Source organism: Carassius gibelio, chromosome A16, assembly GCF_023724105.1.
Source record: "Carassius gibelio isolate Cgi1373 ecotype wild population from Czech Republic chromosome A16, carGib1.2-hapl.c, whole genome shotgun sequence".
Lineage (NCBI taxonomy): Eukaryota > Metazoa > Chordata > Actinopteri > Cypriniformes > Cyprinidae > Carassius > Carassius gibelio.
In genome coordinates this window covers 8,488,066-8,509,247 of record NC_068386.1, presented here as the reverse complement: position 1 = coordinate 8,509,247, position 21,182 = coordinate 8,488,066, and the positions used below count along the sequence as shown (strand labels likewise).

General features: G+C 36.8%; 1 protein-coding gene across 4 annotated transcripts; it reads right to left on the bottom strand.

The window, feature by feature from the left end:
• Nucleotides 1-2,016: 2,016 nt before the first annotated feature.
• LOC128030503 (polycomb protein SCMH1) lies at nt 2,017-15,006 on the bottom strand. Of its 4 annotated transcripts, none has more exons than XM_052618186.1 (16): nt 14,899-15,006; nt 13,456-13,502; nt 12,515-12,595; nt 11,080-11,150; nt 10,731-10,965; nt 10,309-10,397; nt 9,871-10,117; nt 7,630-7,874; nt 5,694-5,864; nt 5,475-5,601; nt 5,174-5,374; nt 4,580-4,747; nt 4,337-4,468; nt 4,083-4,223; nt 3,479-3,621; nt 2,017-3,146 (listed from the first exon to the last, which is right to left on the bottom strand). In XM_052618186.1, the coding sequence occupies exons 2-16, from the start codon at nt 13,478-13,480 to the stop codon at nt 3,024-3,026; spliced, it is 2,199 nt and encodes a 732-aa protein (XP_052474146.1). In that variant the 5' UTR covers nt 13,481-13,502; nt 14,899-15,006; the 3' UTR covers nt 2,017-3,023. The 4 variants fall into 4 exon arrangements, with proteins under 4 accessions (XP_052474146.1, XP_052474147.1, XP_052474144.1 ...); XM_052618187.1 differs by having other exon boundaries at nt 12,515-12,592; nt 14,899-14,997; XM_052618184.1 differs by lacking the exon at nt 14,899-15,006 and adding an exon at nt 14,097-14,198.
• Nucleotides 15,007-21,182: the final 6,176 nt, after the last annotated feature.

Below are 21,182 nucleotides of genomic sequence, written 5' to 3'. Positions count from 1 at the left end.
TTAGGTGTTGTATTGTTGAGGTGGCGTTTACGCAGTTTTCAACTAAAACCAGAAAACTTTTTTATGCGTTTTGGTCGTTCATTTACACAACAGTGGGTTTTTGAGGGCCTGAAAATGCATGTTTTTTTAATTGGCAATTACTGTCTCTGTGTAAATTGCAAAATCGTAAATTTGAGTTTCTTTACAAAGTGACATTGCCAACTGGACTGGCATGCCTAATGCATACATAATTCTAAAAAAAAAAAAAAAAAAAAAACACAAAGCGTTTTTCTGTTCTTAGTACACCGCTGCCATGTAAACACAACCTGAATCTGCCCCTTTCTTATAAATGACTGCCTGCCATAGGTTTTTCCCCTGAAAGAGGTAAAAACCATGGCACTAACAAAACAACAGAATCTGATTATTTTCGACCAACCCAACATAGTAACAGTGGCTCGACCAATGGTGTGAGCCTGGGGCGGGGCAATCTGTTTTCTCTGACCAATGACAGATGGAGAGGGCACAGAAAACAGACCTTCATTTATAATTCTGTTACAGGGTGCTAATTGCATAGAAATAACACTCTTTTCACCTTTAAACATTGACCTGTTCCAAAACGTTGTGAGATGCATTTGACAGACTCCTAAATGGGAAAGCCAATATTGCTGATTCCCAAGATATCTTGCATGGATCATATACAGAGAAAGCAATCATATAAGGTCGTGCAAATCCAAGATGGTGGATAAGGACTGATAACACATAGTTCATTCTAATTAAAATGGGTTATTTTACCCAATACTTGTGCAGTTTGAGTTGTATATGAGTACTCTTAGTTTAGCAACATGCTAGTATCAACGTGTACTGAATGGTGCGCTATGAACATGGAAGATATTAATGATATAAGAAATCAGTTTTGAAAGTAAAACTGAACTATTTCAACAATGTATGGGGTTTGCTTGCTTACAGTCAGACACCATTTCTTCATAATATCTTCATTTTAAGCAAAATCTTGATGACATCTAGATAGCACAGCCTTTGTAAAAGCACTGTTTCTTGGAAGGGTACACAACACTTCAGCAAATTTGATCAAAGTAGGCAGAATTGAAGATCTGATGCAATAGACTCAGTCTGACTAAAATCTGGACCTGTTGTAATCACGCAGAGAGCACAATGAAACTCCAAAATGTTTCTATAGCATGTTGGTTCAGCTAGTATGATGGAGAGGGGTTTTCCACACTACAAACTACAGAGGGATTTGTAAGTCACATGACTATGTTATTCTCACTGTATTCGTGTACCATAGTGTGCACACGTACGTTTACTATTTGGTCAATGTGCTGCACCCTGAAAGACACCTTCCTGTTTTTTGAGAATGTGGTAAGATTTACAGTATGTTACGACCCCTCCAACAGCTCTATCGTGTACCCATGTCAGTCAGTGAAAACCACCACAAGTTCACTTTCACTATGGCTGTGGTACTTAAAAAAACTAAATAATTATTGACGTTTGTGTTCATTTTGATTTACTGTTATATTTTACTTTTTTTTTATTACGTTAATTTACTGATCAAACACAACTTTTAAATTGTTCAAACAAAACATTATATATTTTGTTTAAAATATCTTTAAGACCAAAGAACATCATATTTTTTAATAAATTCTGACCTGTGCTGGTCTGTATGCTTTTTAAACCAGCAAGCTTAAAAAGAATAGAACAAAAGAATCCGATAAAGGTTGTGCTGCCCCTAAGTGGTTGATGAAAGTAGTGCACCAGCACTTTACATAAACACAGTAGAAACTGAAGGTATAAGCAAATAAATCTTTTTAAAAATTCAGGAAATGTAAAGCCTTAGTTGCTAAAGTTGAGATTGAATTGGTTTAAAATCCAAATTTTTGTAATTTTACTTCTTACATCTAAGTTTAAGTTTCTAATAAAGCCATTTTTTGCAATAAAACATTATGCTTTCTATAGAAATTCCTTCATCATTTAACTAAGATTTGAGGCAAAGACAGATGAACAAAAAACAAACAACAGAAGAAAAGCTCCATATTTTTTAATTGAAGCTTAGAGTATAACGCTGTCAACGTATGCACTCTACAAGATTGTGTAAAAAGTACAAACAACAAAGACAGTGTAAACAACACGATATAAAACACAGGCAGAGTGTATAATAGCAGTATGTAGCAGTAGGTGCGGTCATACTAGACTTCCTGTCATATGCATCTGAACACATGAATGCAAGTTAACTAAAAAGTGTGCTTTGTTTTGAACTGCTTATTGGTATGACAAGACATTTGACAAACAGAGGATCTAAATGTCAAAGATTGATCTTTTGGCCAAGTGCAACGCAAAAAATTAAAAAGAATATATATATTTGTCAGTTACAATAGATTCAAAAAGATGGTACAGAGAGTGACATCATATCCTGTTGGCCTAATTTGTTCTCAGGTAATTTTGCATGCACTAAGTCTGGTGTGACCGCATCTTAATTCCTAAACACGTTACGTGTATAAAGTATGGAGGATGAGTAATGGTCTCTGAGGTGTCAGTCAGGAGTGATTCCTGGCATGATGGGGGAGATCTAGTGTTTATCTGGAGTTTATTGAAGAAAATCAGTCTTGTATAAAAAAGCCATACAAAACACCCTTACTTGATGTAGGGTGAAAAATATATAATTAAATGTATGTCATAAAAACAAGGCCTCAAAACGGCCTTTATACTGTCCACTTCACTGCTTCAGTAAAGTCTGAACATGTGAAATGTTCTGATACGGTACTGGAACCGTCATGTAATGTGAGAACAACCGCAAGGATATCAGTCATAAAAACAGATCGTAACAGTGCTATAATTAATAACAGAATGCATTCAAACCTGGAGAAACGGACTACTGAACAAAAGGAAGGTAAAAGATATGGGCGGAGCTTGAAAGCTTTCCGACACCTGCTACAGTACTGGGGGACACAAAGATCCCAGCATGCCATGCATCTTGAAATGTGCTTGGAAGGGGTAAAGGCTGTAACCCATTCAAGTGCCACAAAGAAAGTTCAACGGCCCTGTTTCAGTCGGTCTATGTGAAAGGTGAGTTTAAGGGCAGGACCCAACTTCAGCCCCATATATTTCATCATGACATCACTGCGGAGCAGGAGAAGAGCTTTGCCGTCAATTTCCTGCAACAGAAGAGTATCATGCAAACAAGACAATGTTTAGCGTTTTATTGCACAAACAATAAGACAGAACATCCTTTACGTGTAATAGGATACTGGACGCAAAATCTATATGTCCCAAAATGTTTTCTTGAGACACTATTTCATCTTTAAATTAATGAATCGACCAGGTTTTTAATTATAAACAAGTATGCAACAAATTACAAAATAAAAAGTATAAAGAATGATAATTCATTAGGAGTATTTTGGAAGCAACTTTGCATATGCAGCATTCATTTTAATTAAATCCTACATCTTTTTTAGGGACCCACGGGGACTCTGTATTCATCACTTACATGTTTGCGGAAGAGGTCTGCATGGGGTCCGAGTTGTGGGTCAATGTCTCTGATGAACTGCATAACGTCCTCCACTGTCCACAGGTTGGGGTCTTGTCCACTGGGTCGCGGGCTCTCTCTCGAGTTCAGAAAACGCTCTGAACCTGAACAGCAATCATAAGAAATATCAGGGAAAAAAGTTTCTGGAGGTTCATAAATTGTTCATATAATTGTGTTCAGGATTTACAGTGGGGTCCAAACGTCTAAAACCGCAAATGATTTTTTTTTCTTTTACATATTTTATTGTAAATAATTTGTTCATTACGAATTATATTAACATCATAGCCATTTTGGTTTTTAATTGAAAAACACTGAATTGCTTTCGCTTTAACAGCAGCACTCAAGCTGTATGAACTCTACAAGTCTGTGTAAAACATCCAGAACGTCTGACTTTTTGAACAAAGGAGTCAATGTCACAAATCTGCTTGGGATTGATTAGTCACCTTGAAATAATCCTACAATTTTAAGGTTTAAATTAGACTGAAAATACAAGATGTTCACTGTGGTTTTTTGGGGACTTGACGTTGAGTGCAAATGATCCTCAACCATGGGCTAGTTTGCATACCTGTTGAGCCCAGACGATGTAATTTCCCCGATGAGTTGCTACTTTGAGAAAGGGAACGCATTGCTAAGCCATGTCCAGGAGACAAGTGGGTTTTTTCCAACACCTCCGAGCTGCCAACCCCATTCTCCATCAGGAAGGGATCTGATCAAACACAATGATACAAAAACACCCCATTTAACATGTGCGAAGAGAGCCAAAAGACATTAGAGTTCACTAATTGAATGCTGTTTTAGCAGTCGAACCGTGTGGATTACCTTCTGAGGAGAGACGGTGGTTTTTAGCTATTTTGTGCGGTGCAGAATTGCTGTTGTAAGCATCATGTTGGAGGAATCTCTTAGCGCCCCGAACAGGTCCAGAACTCAGACTTTCAGTAAAGTTTCTCCTCTCTACAGCACACACAAGGCTCTCTTTTAATATCTATACAATGGTAACATCAAAGAATGCACAAGATATAGTAATGAGCGGCAGTAGATGTCTTTGTACACATTAGCGCTGACCTGTGTACATCCGACTGTCATAATGAACTCCTCCCACAGGGACGGGCTGGCTGCCGAACAATGGGTCACAGTGCAGGTTGTGACAGAGTTTCTCGAGGAAGCGCAGCACATACGTCACACTGTTCACTGCCGGCAGTGTTAGAGTGTGGTGCTGCTGCTCAAAGTAGGCTGTAAAAGTCAAATGGCCATTAATTCAGTGGTCACTGTTGTCTACGATCACTAAACTAAGGTCTGCAAGATTAATTTATATTATACCAAATTTGCAATATGGTTTAAAATTGCAAAGGCTGAAACTGAATTAAAAATATATATATGTGCAATGCGTTTCAGAGTGAAGTGCAACACTGTATGCCATACAAACGTATATAAGTACTGTAGAATAAAATGATTTCATCTTAAATAGGTTTCTTACAGTGGAATATCTCAATAGGGAAGTTTCTTGTTTTGTTTAAAATTTTTCATTTGTAATAACATTATTATTATAATTGCAATTAGATATTTTCACCAAATTGTGCAGCACTGACAAGTAGTCGATACACTTTTGAGGCTCTCAGTAAATTTGTATTAGCTTTGTGAGGGTCTGTGCATGCTGACCAGATATGAGCTCTCCTCCATGGCCTGGTTTGAGGCAGGAAAAGACCGAGCCCTGGTTATGTGCGCAGTCAACACAGGCCTGAACACACTGCTGCAGCACAGAGGAAGCTCGGCCCGGCCCAAAGTGATCTGGCAGTGACTGGACACGGCGTGCATCCAGATGGGGACCCACTTTCCCGTACTTATTCAGATACACACATACTAAGACACGCAAATAAATGCAGGGAAGATGTTAGCAAAGATACGCCATGACATGGACTGAAATATTTATTTGGGAAAAGATCTGAGACACTTATAGTACCTGTAGGGGCCTGAAGGGCAGCACTGGGAATGGTGGCATTGTCCAGCGGAACTGAGCTGGTGTCTGGCTCTGGAGTGCTGCTGCTTGGCGAGGTGGGCATAGGGTTAGGTCCCAATCGGGGTTTTCTCTGTATAAAAATAAACATGGTCTGTTTAAATAATAGTCATCACTTAGATTTCTAATATTAGTTTCTAACATTATTCTGCTGAAGAATCACACCTTGCTTCCAGGTTTAGGGCCTCTCTTTTTTGGGATCTTGATGGGATCTGTTGGGTTCTGCTGCACTTTCTGGGACCAACTGGCTGGCAGTTTGCCTCTGGGTTTGCTGATAGGTCTACCAGGACCTCCAATTGTTCCTTCAAGCCAAGCTGTCCTCTTGGCCCAGCTTAGCTAGAAGATGACATAAATATAAATATACGACACATTTCAAACCCCAGTTGATACATTAAAATCTGATTTACCTTAAACATTTTTTACAAGCTAACATCCACCTTATCATTAACCCAGCAAAACAGATGAAAATGTAATGGATAGGTTACCATTTACCCATTAGGGGTGGGACGGTTCACTGAAAAAAATAAATAATAATAATCGAACCATTCAGTTTTCCACACACGTTTCGGCATGCTCTGGGACTGCGGTTCAACTTAAATCTGACAAAGCGTCTGTAATATGGTTTACTATAAATAACACGTAAAAGAAACAGGGTTAAGCTAATATTTGATTTTGTTGAAGGGAGCGTATTCTGGCTTCCCAGACATTACAACAACAGCGATGAAAAAAAGAGAGAGAGAAAAAAAAAACCTTGGACAAACTAATTACTTTTGTTCAATGTGAATGCCATATGGAGGAATATGAGCTGTCATTTATTCAGTCATCACCCAGGTGCTGATAGCGCAGGCGCACGGATGAGACCTGAACAGCACACGTTGATATCGGTGTTTAAACTAAACTCATTTAAGCTTTGCAAGTTTAAACATTTTAAGAGCCAGACGACACGAGCTCGCCCTCATAGTGAGAAGATTTGTGTGTACCCGCGCCTTAGAACGTGCGCTCGAAGAACGAAGCTCTCTGAAGTATTGTGTTTAAACAGACAAATTCACACAAAATTATGTCAAAATGCCCGTCTTGGTAAGTATCCTACAGCAGGCTGAACGTACTGAATTAGTGCACTGCATTGCTGCATTCTCTTAAAATCTTTATATTAATCGAAACAGCAACAACAAAGACATTACTCACTGCTCTTGACTGAAAAACTTTTGTAACTTTAATAAAAGTTCCAATGCAATCCTGTTTTATATTTGATTACAGTACTTTTTGCAATTTCTGTACCTAAAAACGAATGCATAATAATAATAAAAAACTTTTTAAAAAAATCTGTTTACTTTATTTGTATCTTAACTCTATTGTATTTGTTTGTGTTGTTGCTTGTAGTTAAGATATAATATATATATATATATATTTTTTTTTTGAAAGTGTCGTTTTTCCATAAAGTGTGAAACAAACCAAACCATGAAATAGTTGAACCGCTCCACCCCTACTACCCATTGTCTCTATATCTAGCAAACTTTGGCCTCCTACACTTACATCAAACATTGTATTTACCCCGGCGTGCTGTTACTGGTGGATATAACCACAGCTGGCTTATATGATGTTGATTTATGTCTTAATTTTTTAAAGCATCAGAATTTGTTTTTGCATTTAAAAACATGAAATACAGTGTAGTGGAATGAAAAAACCTCAAAAGGTCTGAAGAAAAAATCGAAATCATGTGTGATATGTGAGCGAAACAGTCAAATGCATCCGTGTAGCGCATGTTTACATGAAAAAGCGGTGCCGTGAAATGCAAAAACGGGTTTTGTTTGATCAGACCCTTTCTTTGCGTGGCGGAAGCCCAGGTTTCAAATCCCTAGGAACAGCACAATAGGACATACCTGATGCAACCTAGCTAGAAAATGATTTCTGAGCAAATTTGAAGACTGTTAGCCTTTGTGTATTAAAATAATTTTAATGTTTGAGATGATCAAATAGCATTTTCCTCGGGTCGGTATATTTAACCTCCCTTGTACGACAGGGATTTCTCAGTAAAAGTAAGACCCTAATGGTGTCCATCCTATTTACTGCAGAAACTTTATTGTGATGACTCTTTTTATACCTTGCTTCCTGGTTTGGGGCCTCGTTTCTTCGGGATGTTAATAGATTCCAGTTCCTTTCCAGGGTGGATTGTCTGGGAACCAAGTGTTCCTTTCTGACCCCAGGGCCCGGATACTTTGTTTTTTTTGCGGCCAGGCTTACGTTTCTTCTGGGGTGGGGGTCTGCCTGGCGTAGGTGGCATGCCTGTCCCCTCTATGCCACCCTCTGGTTGGGCACTAAGTGCACCTATTGTCTTTGGTAACCCAACTGCAAAAAAAAAAAAAAAAGAAGGAAAGAAAGAAAGAAAATACAGCTTAAATAGGGCAATATACCACAGCGTGCAGCAACAAACTTAGTAGCAGAAGGCGAGAAAGGCAGGCTTTGTGTGCAGAGTTGACCCATTTTTCTTTGAGCCATCTTAACAAAGAAATTAGCTGTGTTATACATTTTTGGTGCTACTGGCCTCTGAAGTGCTTTACTGATGAAGAGAAAATGTGAGAGTGCACACAAAAAAAAAAGAGGAAGAGAAGAGAAAGAATGAAATACGGAGAGTAAGAAATCCACAAATCTGACACTGAGATTCTAGAGAACAAAAAAAAAACTAGAGTAAATGAAAAGTTAGCAAACTTTAACTGCATTGAACATTTTTTTCAAAGTTCATTTTTCAAAAACAACAACAACAACAAAAAAATCAGAAGAATTAAATGATCAAATTCAAGTTAAAGACAGCAGTCACAAACAAACACACTTCAGAGCTTTACAGACCTGTTAGCGAGGCCAGGATTGCAGTTTGTAATCATCCAACTCAGAGAAACGGAGACTGTACGATCACTGAACAAGGGTCTGCTCCTGATCTTGCAGTGCATGTTAATTTGTGGCATCTTATTCTCTGAGTCAGTTCACTTCCTTCCTGCCCCTTTAGTTTCGTTCTGCTCTCTAAAGCCTTAAAGTCTGCAAATAGTCACACAACGACCGTCTTTCTAGTACTGTTAACCCTGAAAGTCTTTCATGCACAAATATGGTAGTTTGCTTCGGCTCTTTCCCAGACTGATACGTTTACACATTTTCCTAGTTTCTGTCAAAAATAGAGACACTCACAAATAAAACACTATAAAAACTTACCCCGCCTAGCCGTGAAGTTTAGTGCGTTTAGAGGCCTGACAAGATTTGTCTTCCTCTGCCAAACGCACTGGTCTTGTGTTGTCTCTTTAACCCTGTTCTCTCACCCCACTCAAACAGTCACACCAGCTCTTTAATGTGAGGCCTACTGTTGGGCACAGGGTTTGCAGCAGTGCCAGCTGGGTGGATGCCAACCCCTTGTAAACCAAAACTCCCATGTTCTCTCTGATCAAATGCCTTTATTGTTTAAAGGAACAGTTCACACAAAAATGAAAATTCAGTCATCATTTGCTCACCTTCATTCTTTGAGTGAATTATCACTTTAAAAACTCCTGTTTATTTCGCCTCTCTATTTTCCATTTCTCTGCCCAGACTATTTTTGTCTCTTCTTAGTTTTTTTATTCTTTCTCTACTTCTGTGGTGTCACATTTGCATTGTTAAAGTAAAATCTTCTATTGCCCACTGAATTAAACTTACCTGGCTATTGTAAGTTTCGATAGGTACTCATAAGTTGCTTCAGTATAAATAAATGCACTATGAATGAACATACATCTATTGTGCATAAATAATGTATAAGCTTCATGCAATTTAAATAAATGCAAATTGCATAAAGTCCTTTTCCATTACGTCACAGATTCAGCTTAATAACACCCCTCTCATTAATCATACAGCAATTGGTACAACTCTTTCAAGTTTGTGTAAGATTTTTATTTATATATTTTTCCCCAAGGCTGCATTTATTTGACCAAACAGTAAAAACAGTAATTTTATAAAATATAAGGGTAACTTAAACTTGTATTCTATTAAACCTACTGGAAAATGTAATTTATTCCTGTAATGGCAAAGCTGAATGTTCAGCAGCAGATCTCAAATCTTTGATCCTTCAGAAATCATTCTAACATGCTGATCCACTGCTCAAAATTATTATTTATTATTAACGATGTTTAAAACAGGTGTGCTGTATTTTTGTGTGATACATTTTGCTCATCATACATTCATGAATTTATTGACCCCAAACATTTGAACAGTAGTCTATTAGCATAGGCCTCTTTATTTCATGTTCTCTGTTCTTGTAAATCTTCCCTCCATCCTTCCCTGTATATGAATGCCAACGTAAACTTGTCAGAATGAGAGTTATCCACACCTTTAGTGCCTGGGGGCTGCAGGTTGTCTCCAGTAAGTGCGCACCAGCCGACAGGGAAGATGTCTCTGGAATCGTAGCGGCAGTAGTAATCAAAAGCGCCCCGCCAGCCATCGAAGGTGATCAGAACCTCCACACCCCGAAGTGCGCCCACTGTGGCAGGACAGATGAAGTGAGGATTCTTCCTGTCCACTGCCTCCAGCTTCATCCCCACTTGAAAACTGTTTTGTTCTGGGGCTGGTGGTTCTTGCTTTAGGGCAAGGGAGATGAGGGAAAAGTAAGTGAAACATATCAGACAAAGAGTAAAGAGATAAACTTATACACTTTGCTTCTTTTCCCATCAAATAATCAGAGCATGCTAAAATAATCATTGGACAAAAATGTTGAACTTTAACTTTAAATTATTGTGCATGTTTCATTATTGCTGTTTGTGACAGATACCTTGTGAAAGATTCGGGCTGGGGCCATTTCTGCTCCGTTGAGTGTTTTTAATAAGAACATGGGCCATGATGATGCGTTCAGACGAAAGCCTAGAGAAGAACACAGAACGTTCACAGTCAACTATCACTCCATTTTTAATAAAGCACATTTTTATATTGTCAAGAATGTTGCCGATTACCTGAAAGATGAGAGTGTTTTGACTAAAAATATTTTTGTATAATTTTCTCTTTCGACTCAATTTCAGAAGATCATGTCATGAAGATACTATATTTTGCACACAAGCTATTACGGTAAAAGCTGAAAATTGTTTTATTGTAAATAGAATCAAGTTTTTGAATTGTGAAATAAATAAAAAATGCATATAAAAAAAAATACAAGACAAAATAATGGTCTACAGTTGAGTAATGTGTTGTATTTCTCACCTAGTGGTGGCTGCAGCATGCCTCCGTTCTTCTCGCAATTCCCAATAGGCTGGATTTCTGAGGAGTCCACCAGGCGCCAGAAATCATTCTTGTTGTCGCTACCATCCAGTCGCAGGCGGAGGCGGGAGCCCGTCAGGGCCACGACAGTAGCGATGCAGGTGGATGTAGTGTTTCTAGGATCTTGAGCTTCCAGTTTCATGCCAGCCTTAAACTCATTCACTGGAGGAGACGTGCTCTGAGAATAAGGATCTTTTTTTCTTAACGTGGAAGTGGAATCAGGTATGACGTTTCTAAATGGTCCGGAATGATGGCGTGTTCCTCATTTGCATGAGTGCATGAAAATACTTACCTGTCTGAAGCAGTGAGGAGGAGCAGCAACTGCTCCTGTCTCTTTTAGATACTTCTCCCAACTAAAATGTCCTTAAAAATAAAAGGTAAACATGTCAGCATCAATATTCTGGACTCTGTCTTCATTGCAGAATTAGCAAGCCTGTCTAACAACATGATGGTTAACAATGAGATATAATCTAAACAAGAATAATAATTAAAAATGATTACTGAAACGTCTAGGAGATAACGAACTCTTCACTGACTACTTTCAGATGCTGAAGGTGTCCCCTGTCGAGGTATCTGGCTAAAGTAGCTATTTAAAGGCCCCGATATACTTCAAACGAAATCGAAGTACGAACTGATATGGCGTCATTTCGAACAAAATCAGGCATCAACGAAGTTCGTCTCGGCAGTTCGAAACATCTCACCAAAGCTAACTTTCTGAAGGAGTTCGCTTGGCTCCTAAACACCTTTGAGTTTCTATTGGTCCGTGGCGGTTAAGCAATCGGTGGTGTGTTCTGAAACTCCACCACCTTTGACGAGCATTTTTTTTCCCTGTTCATTTCTTATTCAACTGAGGTCACGCAAGATAGAGCAATGTCTCCGGCCTAGTCACTAGCAACATGATTACACTGGAGTGTCGAATAGCTGAGCTGGCACAAATATATCCGCACCTGTACAATCGCTCGCGGAGAGATTTTAAAGATTCAGAGAAAGCATTTAATTCCTAGAAAGAAACTGCAAAGAAGCTTGGTGTTGACGACCTGGAGTTATGCAAGAAGCGACGCAGAAAAACATCCAAGACAAGTTTTCCAAAGCCATGAAAAGAATGAAAGGAAAGAGTAAAGATAAAAGGTAGCAAGTACAAAATACATGTTTCAAATAAACGGTACACCATACTGCTGCTGCTTGTTCTTTCAATAAGTGAATTTAAAAGGTAAACAATAAATGAAATGACAAACGAACATACGACAATAAGCCTTTTTTTTTTATCAAAAGCAAATCATGACACCACATAAAATATAAAAAGTTGTAACAGTTTATCTAGTTTAATATAATAAATTAACACTAATAAAATAAAGTAACAAACTGACTCCAATATTTTTTTCCACATCATGCTAAAGTTTTACAGACTATGAGACATTCACACTTCCCATAAAGGACTGATTATGGTTCTTTTGTATTGCAAACATTATTGTTTCATCTATAATATTCTGAACATTGGTGCCCGTCTCACACCTAGATTGCCTACATCATTTGCCTACAATTCATCATTTAATCATTGTTGTGTTTAGGGGATACACGGGAGCCTTCAGCAGTGCGGGGATGTCGGAGCATTCGAAAACAGTACACCGTTGCGCAGCCTTTTCAAACTTCTTTTTGCCCCCAAACGAAGAACGAAAACTAACTTTGTTTGAAGTATACCGGGGCCTTAAGTGTAGTGAGTTTGATACCTTGGTACTGTGATGGCACACGAGAGGGGCGACCACTGCGAGCATGCTTGATCCGTTTTCCATCTTTCCACTCAATAGCTACTGGAAGAGAAAAACAATACACTTCAAAGCACAAAAATACATTTATTATAAAACCTGAATCACAAGTCAGAATATATCCCCTGATAACGTTCATTATCAAAATTCTGTCAAAATGCTTGTCTTGGTGAGAATCCTCATAAACAGTCAGTTATGTCTTAAGTGAACAGTCAGAAGAAAATCAGATGTGTGTCAATATATTAGATGAGTGCATTAGGTTAGCCTAATATACCTTTGACTGTCTGTCTGCTTCATGTTAATTAAATAACAAAAGAAAATGAAAAAAATTCTCACTACTTTTGATTGGATACATTGTGTAACTTAATTTATACCGTAAAACCTGTGCATGTGATTACACAATTTCTTAAGAATTTCTTCCCTGAATACTGCCTTAGACCTGAAGAAAAATCTGTTTGTTTTGTTTGTATCTTTGTTGAATTGTATTCATTGCTATTGCTTGTAATTAGTTTATACCTTAAGCTAGTATTTTTTGCTGTGATAATTGGCACAGAGAATTTAAAATTTAACTGCTAATAAAAGTTAATAAAAAGCGGATAAAATAAAAGTAGTTAATAAAGTTGGTTAATTACTCTAACAAATATATATTTATTAGAATACATGATCAAGAACCATAGAAACAATATATATATATATATATATATATATATATATATATATATATATATATATATATATATATATTTAGAAAGATTACAACAATTATACACTTTTGTTTTATTTTAAAAATGTATATATATGTGACAATCTGACATAATCATAGTAACATAATATGACATTTGTTTAAAGAACCCATAACATTTAACTAACTAGATATTAACATACTGAACAAATAAGAGTCTCACCTTTCTGTGGTATAGGTTTTTTCATGATCCAGCTTATTCCAACCTCTCTGCAAAAGACAAACACAAAACTGTGATTTCAAACCAGTTTCTTAAATCAGTGTCTGTTTTAGATGCTATGATCGGCCCCGTGTGTCTCTCAGTGAATCTTGTACTGCTCAGCTGTCACGGCTCTCTCATTCTTTACATGCTGAACCGTTAACCACGAACCCCCTGCCAGCTATATTCCCCCAAGGAAATTAGCATGGACATCGATAACACAGCTGGCCAGAAGGTAATTCTTCTTACACAAATGGAATAACGTTACTTTACCATTTTCCTGTTTGGAATGACCCAAAGGGTCGTTGGGTCAGACGCTTAACAAGCAGCAATGACTCAAAAGGTCAATGTGAAGTGGTAAGGTTACACACAACACGACTGTGCTGCTGTTAGACATATTACCATATTTAACTGAAGAACATAAAAAAAAGAATACAAACACAAGCATCTCGTTAAACCACGCGCAACGTTTTCCAGCAGTCAACAACATTTGAATACAAGTTATTCTCCTCGCGACCATCTGATCATTTATGTTTCTACAAAGCCATCTCTTATGACTAAATGCAGAATAAATGTAAGAAAACTAACTGTATGGGTACAGATACCTCAAAAGATGGCTCCCTGTCTCCCAGTTTTCCAGTTGTCTGTTCAAAAGCAGAGCGCGCCTTTGAGCGCCAAACACACAGTCCCTCCCTCTCCATAAATGACAGCGCATTGTGGCGTGGATCTGATTCATCCCGCTGCTTCGAATCTTTTGAATCAGTTCATCAGAAAAGATTCATTCGTACTACAGAAAGGCAGGAAAGCAGCTACGCACTTGAAAAGGGTAATCCGAGTCAGTTACATGGAAATGGACAATTCATTCACTTAAAAGATTCATTTACAAGCCAAACACAACCACTACTCCAACCTCATTTCACTCACTGGGAAGCTAAACGTTACAGTCTTCCGACTCGAAAAAACTCTAGTAAAAGCGTATTATTTATTCTTTTGTGCATGTAAAATCATATCAAACTTTCCAGGAATGATTTAAGTGAATTTATCGATATGAAACAATAAACTTTGACGAACACAGCATATAAAACACCACTCTGTCTCTAACCCACAATAAAAATATGCTGCTATGCTACGTAGCATCATGCCATGTTTCGTATTGCATTTCACAACTTCATATTTCTTTACGATATACTGACCTTGATCATAAAAACATATACCGTACGTCTTTGGGTCTCTTATTATAAGACACCACTTCACCTTCAATGCTTATACAACAAGCATTAGCTACAGGCTAACCTCTAGCCACTCACTTTTTGTGTTTTCCCCTCTACATTTAACAAAACTCAAGTTTTAAAGTGATGTAATATTTGCTAGGCGATTATTACGGACGGAAGGAAGGGGACTGTTTACCTTGCAGAGAAAGGTTTTTGTGTGATTGCTCAAGTGTGAGGGTTAGTGTTTATCCGCCATGTTTTAGTGCGCGTGTAGTCTTGTGTTTGTGTGAGGAGAAGGGGAGGGGCTGCACGCGACTGCACGGGACGATTTTAAGACTCTTATCAAATGGGCCAAGAAGGCTACTGCTAGTTATCTTTTGTTCAAGTGTAAGATTGTTCACCACAATGTTAAAAAATAAACTATGTATGAGTTGTCTTGTTTCTTTTATTTATCTGAACGGCTTAATGATAACTAAAAAAAACATGCAATCCTGGCCAGTACTTGCAGAATACATTCAATAAATATAATGTATCATAAAATTATTAAATACCTCATGACATTTTGCAATAAATAAAAAAGTACAGTGAAGTGTGGCCTATATCATGTATATCAGGTCACTTTTCATTTTAGATAAAAAAAAAAAAAACTTTCATATTTTGTACTCACTTTTATTATGCTTATGTTGATTGCAACATTCCATTTAGTTTCATTCATTATTTTCAAGGCATGTATTTCAGTTTGTTTTCAATTTTAAGGTTTACTTGTATTTCACGTGTTATTTCACATCCTTATTAATTTATTTATGCTTACATTTCATCCATTGCACTTCTGTTTTTACTGCAACTTTCTATTATGTAATTAATATTTACTTATGGGAAACAAAGTGCATTGTGATAAAAAAATAAATAATCTTTTGGCATGAAATAAAAAAATAACATTTATTTTTTATCACTATTTTGGTCACTATTATCACTATTACCATTGTAGACATTATATCTGTCAAGCAGGTAACGTTATCATTGCTAACATAGTGGACTCATCGAAAAATACACTGGCATCATCTGTATTAAAGAGAAATCAATCGCTTCATCTGATGTTTAACCCTAAAAGGGGCGACGTGGGATACAAACATTTGAGTAGCTGTGTTGAGAAGCAGTGAAAGTGTAGGTCTCATTTCATGGTTTCATCTTGAAAGAGTGTTTGTTGTGAATGTTTAGATGAGGTGACTTTTATTTCTCCATTCTTATTTTAGCTCACAGGCAGCATTTAAACCTGCATGATCGCATGTAGTGGGAAATCTACTCAAACTCAGCCTCCGATAAAATTTGGTCTAGTTCACATATTTACACACGCTGGAGGGGACTAACCTGTTTAAAAAATTGTGGCTCAGCATTAGTTTATTAGGTTTACATTAAAATTGTATTAATTAAATGCTTATATTTTATGTAATAGGTCTCTAAATGTTTGTATCTCAGGGGATACGTCGCAAATCAAGAAATAAAACAGTCATATAGATTGTGACTATGTGGCTTGTGTTTTAGAAAATCAAATCTTTTTGTAATCTTGAAAAAACAAATCGTTGGAAAGGTCTGACAGTGAAGATTCCATATTTGGTAACTGTTTTGTAATAGAAGTCATACTGTGAAAGAAAATTATTGATTTGTGACAGTAAACTGCATAATAGAGTTTGGGTGTAACCCACTGGTTGTTTTTGGTATGGCGCTCAAACAAAATCTCACAGGAACCACAATTTTTGTTAGCCTGGTAATACCCATAGACAGTAAAAGAAATGGACACAGCGACCCCATTGGAACTCAATTGAGCTAAATGAAGCCCAGTTTTAGCGTTTTTTAGCACTTCCGTTTCTGACGCGCAGACTCAAACGAAGCTTGACGACGTCAGCAACCTGTCTGCCAGATGTAAATCTTCTAAGTGGCTGTGCGTGAAAACTGCCATCGTTAATCTTGCAGAGACGTCGAGCTTAAGCGGGGAGTTCTTTGTCGTGAGTGAGCAGGAGTAAGTATTCTGATTAATTATTTTGTATAGTATTTTAAAATGTAACGCCAGTACGCCATATTTAGTTAATTGCCTGCGAGCTTCTCCACCTGTCTGTACGGTAATGCGACAGAGAGCCGAGTGGTTATGACGCAATCGTTAGCCTATTTTTTACAAAAACTGTTTATACGGGGCCATAATGTAACATAGAAGGTAATGGAGCCCATTATACATTGTCGTGTATCTTTAGAAATAAATAATGGACAAACAGAGTCTTTAAACGCCCTCAGATGTAAAGTTATTCGCTGTCAAAGTGACGCCAAAATGAATGGGAGTCAATGGGAATGCTAACGCAAGTGAAGTTCTGCTAAAAGATGGCAGCCCCCACCCGACTTCAACTTCCGGTCGAGTTCCTTGCCCCTTGGTAATACCAGACTCTGCTACTTCACTTTGCTTCGTAGACAGAGTCTGGAATGGCTTAATAGAGAAGTGTTTTCTCTCTCGCTAGGGGGCGCTTGTCTGAAGTTTAAAATCATTGGTTACCCGTAAGCCAGTCAGATACGTTTAGTTTGACGTATGTTATGCGCCTGTACAGCCGCATCAAAGCACAGACATCATGCATCGAACTCAAATCTATGATTGAACTTCCACTGTAAACCTGTTGTTAAACACTCTTCTTTTTCTGGCTTCAGTTTGAAAAAGAGTTGAATGTTCTCCATAACAGAGCGAATTGCATCCCGTGTCTCGTTTCCCATTTCCGCGGTCGTTTCGGTTTTCGATTTCTCTAACCTACAATTTAAAACTTGGTGCTTAGCATCTATGTCAAGGCTCTCAGCCCGCCCTCTGTTCGTTGATTGGCCCGGCTGTTTTCAGACCGGTGGCAAACAGAAAGCTCTGACGCTGTATCAGACTGAGTACAGAAGCGAAATGAAATTGAGCGGAAGTAGGAAGTCTGACGTAGTCAGGCTAAATTTTTGTGACATCAACTTCAAATTTGGAACATAAATTGGTTAGACATATGGCTTTGATTTCATATTGATTTTGGAGTGCAACATATTTTAAAACAAAAACAATTAGTATACTACATTATCTTTACTGTAAACTTGGATAACTTTTTTATACTTTTTTTTTATTTTTATGCATTTACTTTAGCAATAATCTGCTATGTGTCTTCTTGAAAAAGAGACCAACAAGAATTCTGTTTCCAGTGAATTTATACCCCCAAAGTGGCGGCGTATCATGGGGGATACAAACATTAAAATCAAATAAAAGAGTCAAGGTTAGAAAAAATAAATCATGAAATTTTAATAGAACTCCTTATAGGAAATTAAAAGCATGGTAAATAAAAAACAGGATTTAGATACACACATATAATGTGTGTGTGTGTGTGTGTGTGTGTGTGTATAGGTAATGCAGGGTTACTGGTGTTACGAGATTTTTGGTTTCAGTGGGTGGAGCTTACATTCATATTTATGAGTTTCCCGGACATGTTCGTGGAACAGAGAACTTCAGTTTCAGCTCCCTATATTTAATGGATTATTTCTTGAAAGTTAAATATATTTCAATTGTTGCACAAACTAAATTTGTTTATCATTCCGTAACAGTTTATGATATTTTTATTTTGTTATAATTAATTTTTATTATTTATTGAATACATCACTGCCTGCAACAAATGAAATAAACCTATATAAACGTATCTGTAAACTACACCAGTTTCCAATAGTAGCACAGATCCAACTACCATTTCAATTATCTATTTTTATGCTTTTCTCTTACCTTTTAAGTTTTAAAACATCTTAAACATTTTAAAACATCTTCTGGCAATGAATGAAATAATATTCAACATCATACCAGTGGCCTAATAAACATTTTGCAACCTACATTGATGTTATTCTATGTAGATGAAACACAATGATGATAATTGATAAAAATTCATGGTCTATTTTGATGCACAACAAACTCTCATTCGACTTTATTTATAAGCTAAGCCATAAAGTTTAATAAAGATAGCCTATATAATCTTATTAGGATTTTTTGCATAAACATTTCCCTCCTGGTGGAATGACATGCCCAACTCAATTCGAGCAGCCGAGTCCTTAGCCATCTTCATCATAAATAATATGAATAAAGTAAAGTTTTCCAATATTTTAAGCATGAATTACTATTGAATCCGTGTTACAAACTAAAAAGACAGACAAGAGAGTGTGATGTTAACATCCTTGTAGAATTTGTATAAAAATATGACATAATAAAGCTTAAAAAAAAGATACATTTTTTAACTTGATTCTGGCATTTGATACATTACCATTCACAAGTTTGGGATATACTTTTGTTCTTCAAGGATGCATTAAATTAATAAAAATGACAGTAAAGACATTTATAATGTAAAAATATTTATTCTATTTCAAATAAATGCTGTTCTAATAAACTTTTTATACATCAAGGAATCCTGTCGCTGTATAATGGTTTCCACACTTCATTAAGCAGTACAACCATGTTCAACTGGTGCAGCAAATCAGCATATCAGAATGATCTCTGAAAGATCATTATACACTGAAGAGAAGTTGAGATCTGACATCTGCACATGTTTTTACTGCCTAAATTTAGTTGGTGAACACAAACAAAGAAACGTATGAATACAAATTCTTACAACAGTAATGTACATATTTGTTAATTTACAAAAAAAATTGTTAATAAAATTATTTTTAACATGAAATATGTTGCTTATTTAATTCCATAAAACACAGTGAAGTATTTATTTTCTCTTTTACAGTGAACCAAATGTAGGCTGCTTTTTAAACTTTTATCCATACAATTTAAATCAATTTTACAATTTTAAAAGAACACTTTCATGCTTGTATGTGTTTTTTTAGATTCCCATTCAATTTGTAAATATAGCCCAGTGGTTTTCAAAAAAGTCCTGCAAGCACCCCCAGCATTCTCACATTTTATCTATATCTGACACACCCATTTCAGGCCTTGCCATCTATACTAATGAGCTGATGAGTTAAATCAGGTGTGATAGATTAGGCAGACAGAAAATGCAGGGCCTGGGGTGCTCGCAGGACCGGTTTGAAAGCCAGTGAATTATAGCCTAAATCTAACAATTCACACCAGGGTAGATTAAAAACGACTGGTCCACAAATACAAGTTTATTTCAGCTGTTGTACAAATGATAACAGCTAACAACAGACACAGTTTTAAACGCTGCTACAGCACAACGAACTGAAATTCAAAGTAAGTTACACAACTAGCTTCAGTTTGCTAAATGTCTGCAATCTTTCAGTGACGACTGCACAAAACGTGCAGACTAATAAAAACATGTTACAAAATCATGAACAAATGTAGTTTATGCTTATAGGTTTGTGCAACGCTATAAATATATATATATATATATATATATATATATATATATATATATATATATATATATATATATATATATATATATATATATTCCATTAAACCTGCTGAGACACAAGGGTGAACTGAAATTCTCTGTTCCACGGGCACGTCCGGAAAGCTCATGAATATTAATGTATGCCCCGCCCACTGAAACCCAAAATTTCTTAACACCGGGTAAACCCCGCAGCTACTCAGAACTAACCCGAAACTAGCCCGGTCCCGTTTTGAGGGGGGTTCCACGTGCAAATCGGCCTAGGTTCTTCAGGTAAAATTCGCCTACATTTCACTTGGAGTCTCTTCAACCTGCGGCAACAGTAGCCCAGTTTCGCGGGAAAACCACAGACTGGACAGCTGAGGTGATGGAAAAGAGGAAAGCAGGCATTTGGATCAAAGTACTGTGAGGCGGGGGGACTCAAAACGATTCTAAAAAATAAAAAAATGTTTGCCCCGTTTGCATTGTTTTACTACTTACAAAGTTAGAGTATGAAACTTTGATATTTACAATACACAGTGTTTTTAATCATATTTTTTTTTGGGGGGGGGGGGGTGCAACCCTCAGATGTTTTTTTTTTTTTCAATGATTTTTTTTCAGACCATGGTGTTTAATTTTAAAATATGATAATCGGTAACAAATACAAGAATTATTAAATTTTTAGAACTATGATCTAAATAAAGAGGGGAGCAAACATGAAAACATGAAAATAAAAATAATAGAATTTAGACACCACAACAACAACAAAAAATTACCTTTACCTTAATTGTGATTTTTTTTCCCCCAAATAAATTACCAAGGAGGAAAAAGTGTGATATGAAATATGAGACATAGAACAGAAAAATAAAGCTAACGTTACTTAAAAAATTTATGCTAATGCTTTATTATTATTATGAGCCATTTACAATCTTTTTACATATTTTTGTTTGTTTTGTGTAAAAAATGAGAACAAAAGAAGAAAAAGACAAAAAATGCTATCACTTAAGGTTTTTTTTTTTTTTTACTGAGAACATTAGACATGGCTTATGAAACCAAAACAAAGACGGGCACACAGCGGTTGTAGTGGGAGGCGTGTTGCAGGCAGAGG

What these genes read in the sequence shown, in the direction of transcription:
- LOC128030503 (XM_052618186.1), bottom strand. Translation starts at nt 13,480, where the DNA reads ATGAAAAAACCTATACCACAGAAAG. An exon ending in AAAACCTATACCACAGAAAG is followed by an intron (nt 12,596 to 13,455) that starts GTGAGACTCTTA and finishes TTTCTCTTCCAG; the next exon opens with TAGCTATTGAGTGGAAAGAT. An exon ending in CCACCGTCTCTCCTCAGAAG is followed by an intron (nt 4,224 to 4,336) that starts GTAATCCACACG and finishes GTGTTTGATCAG; the next exon opens with ATCCCTTCCTGATGGAGAAT.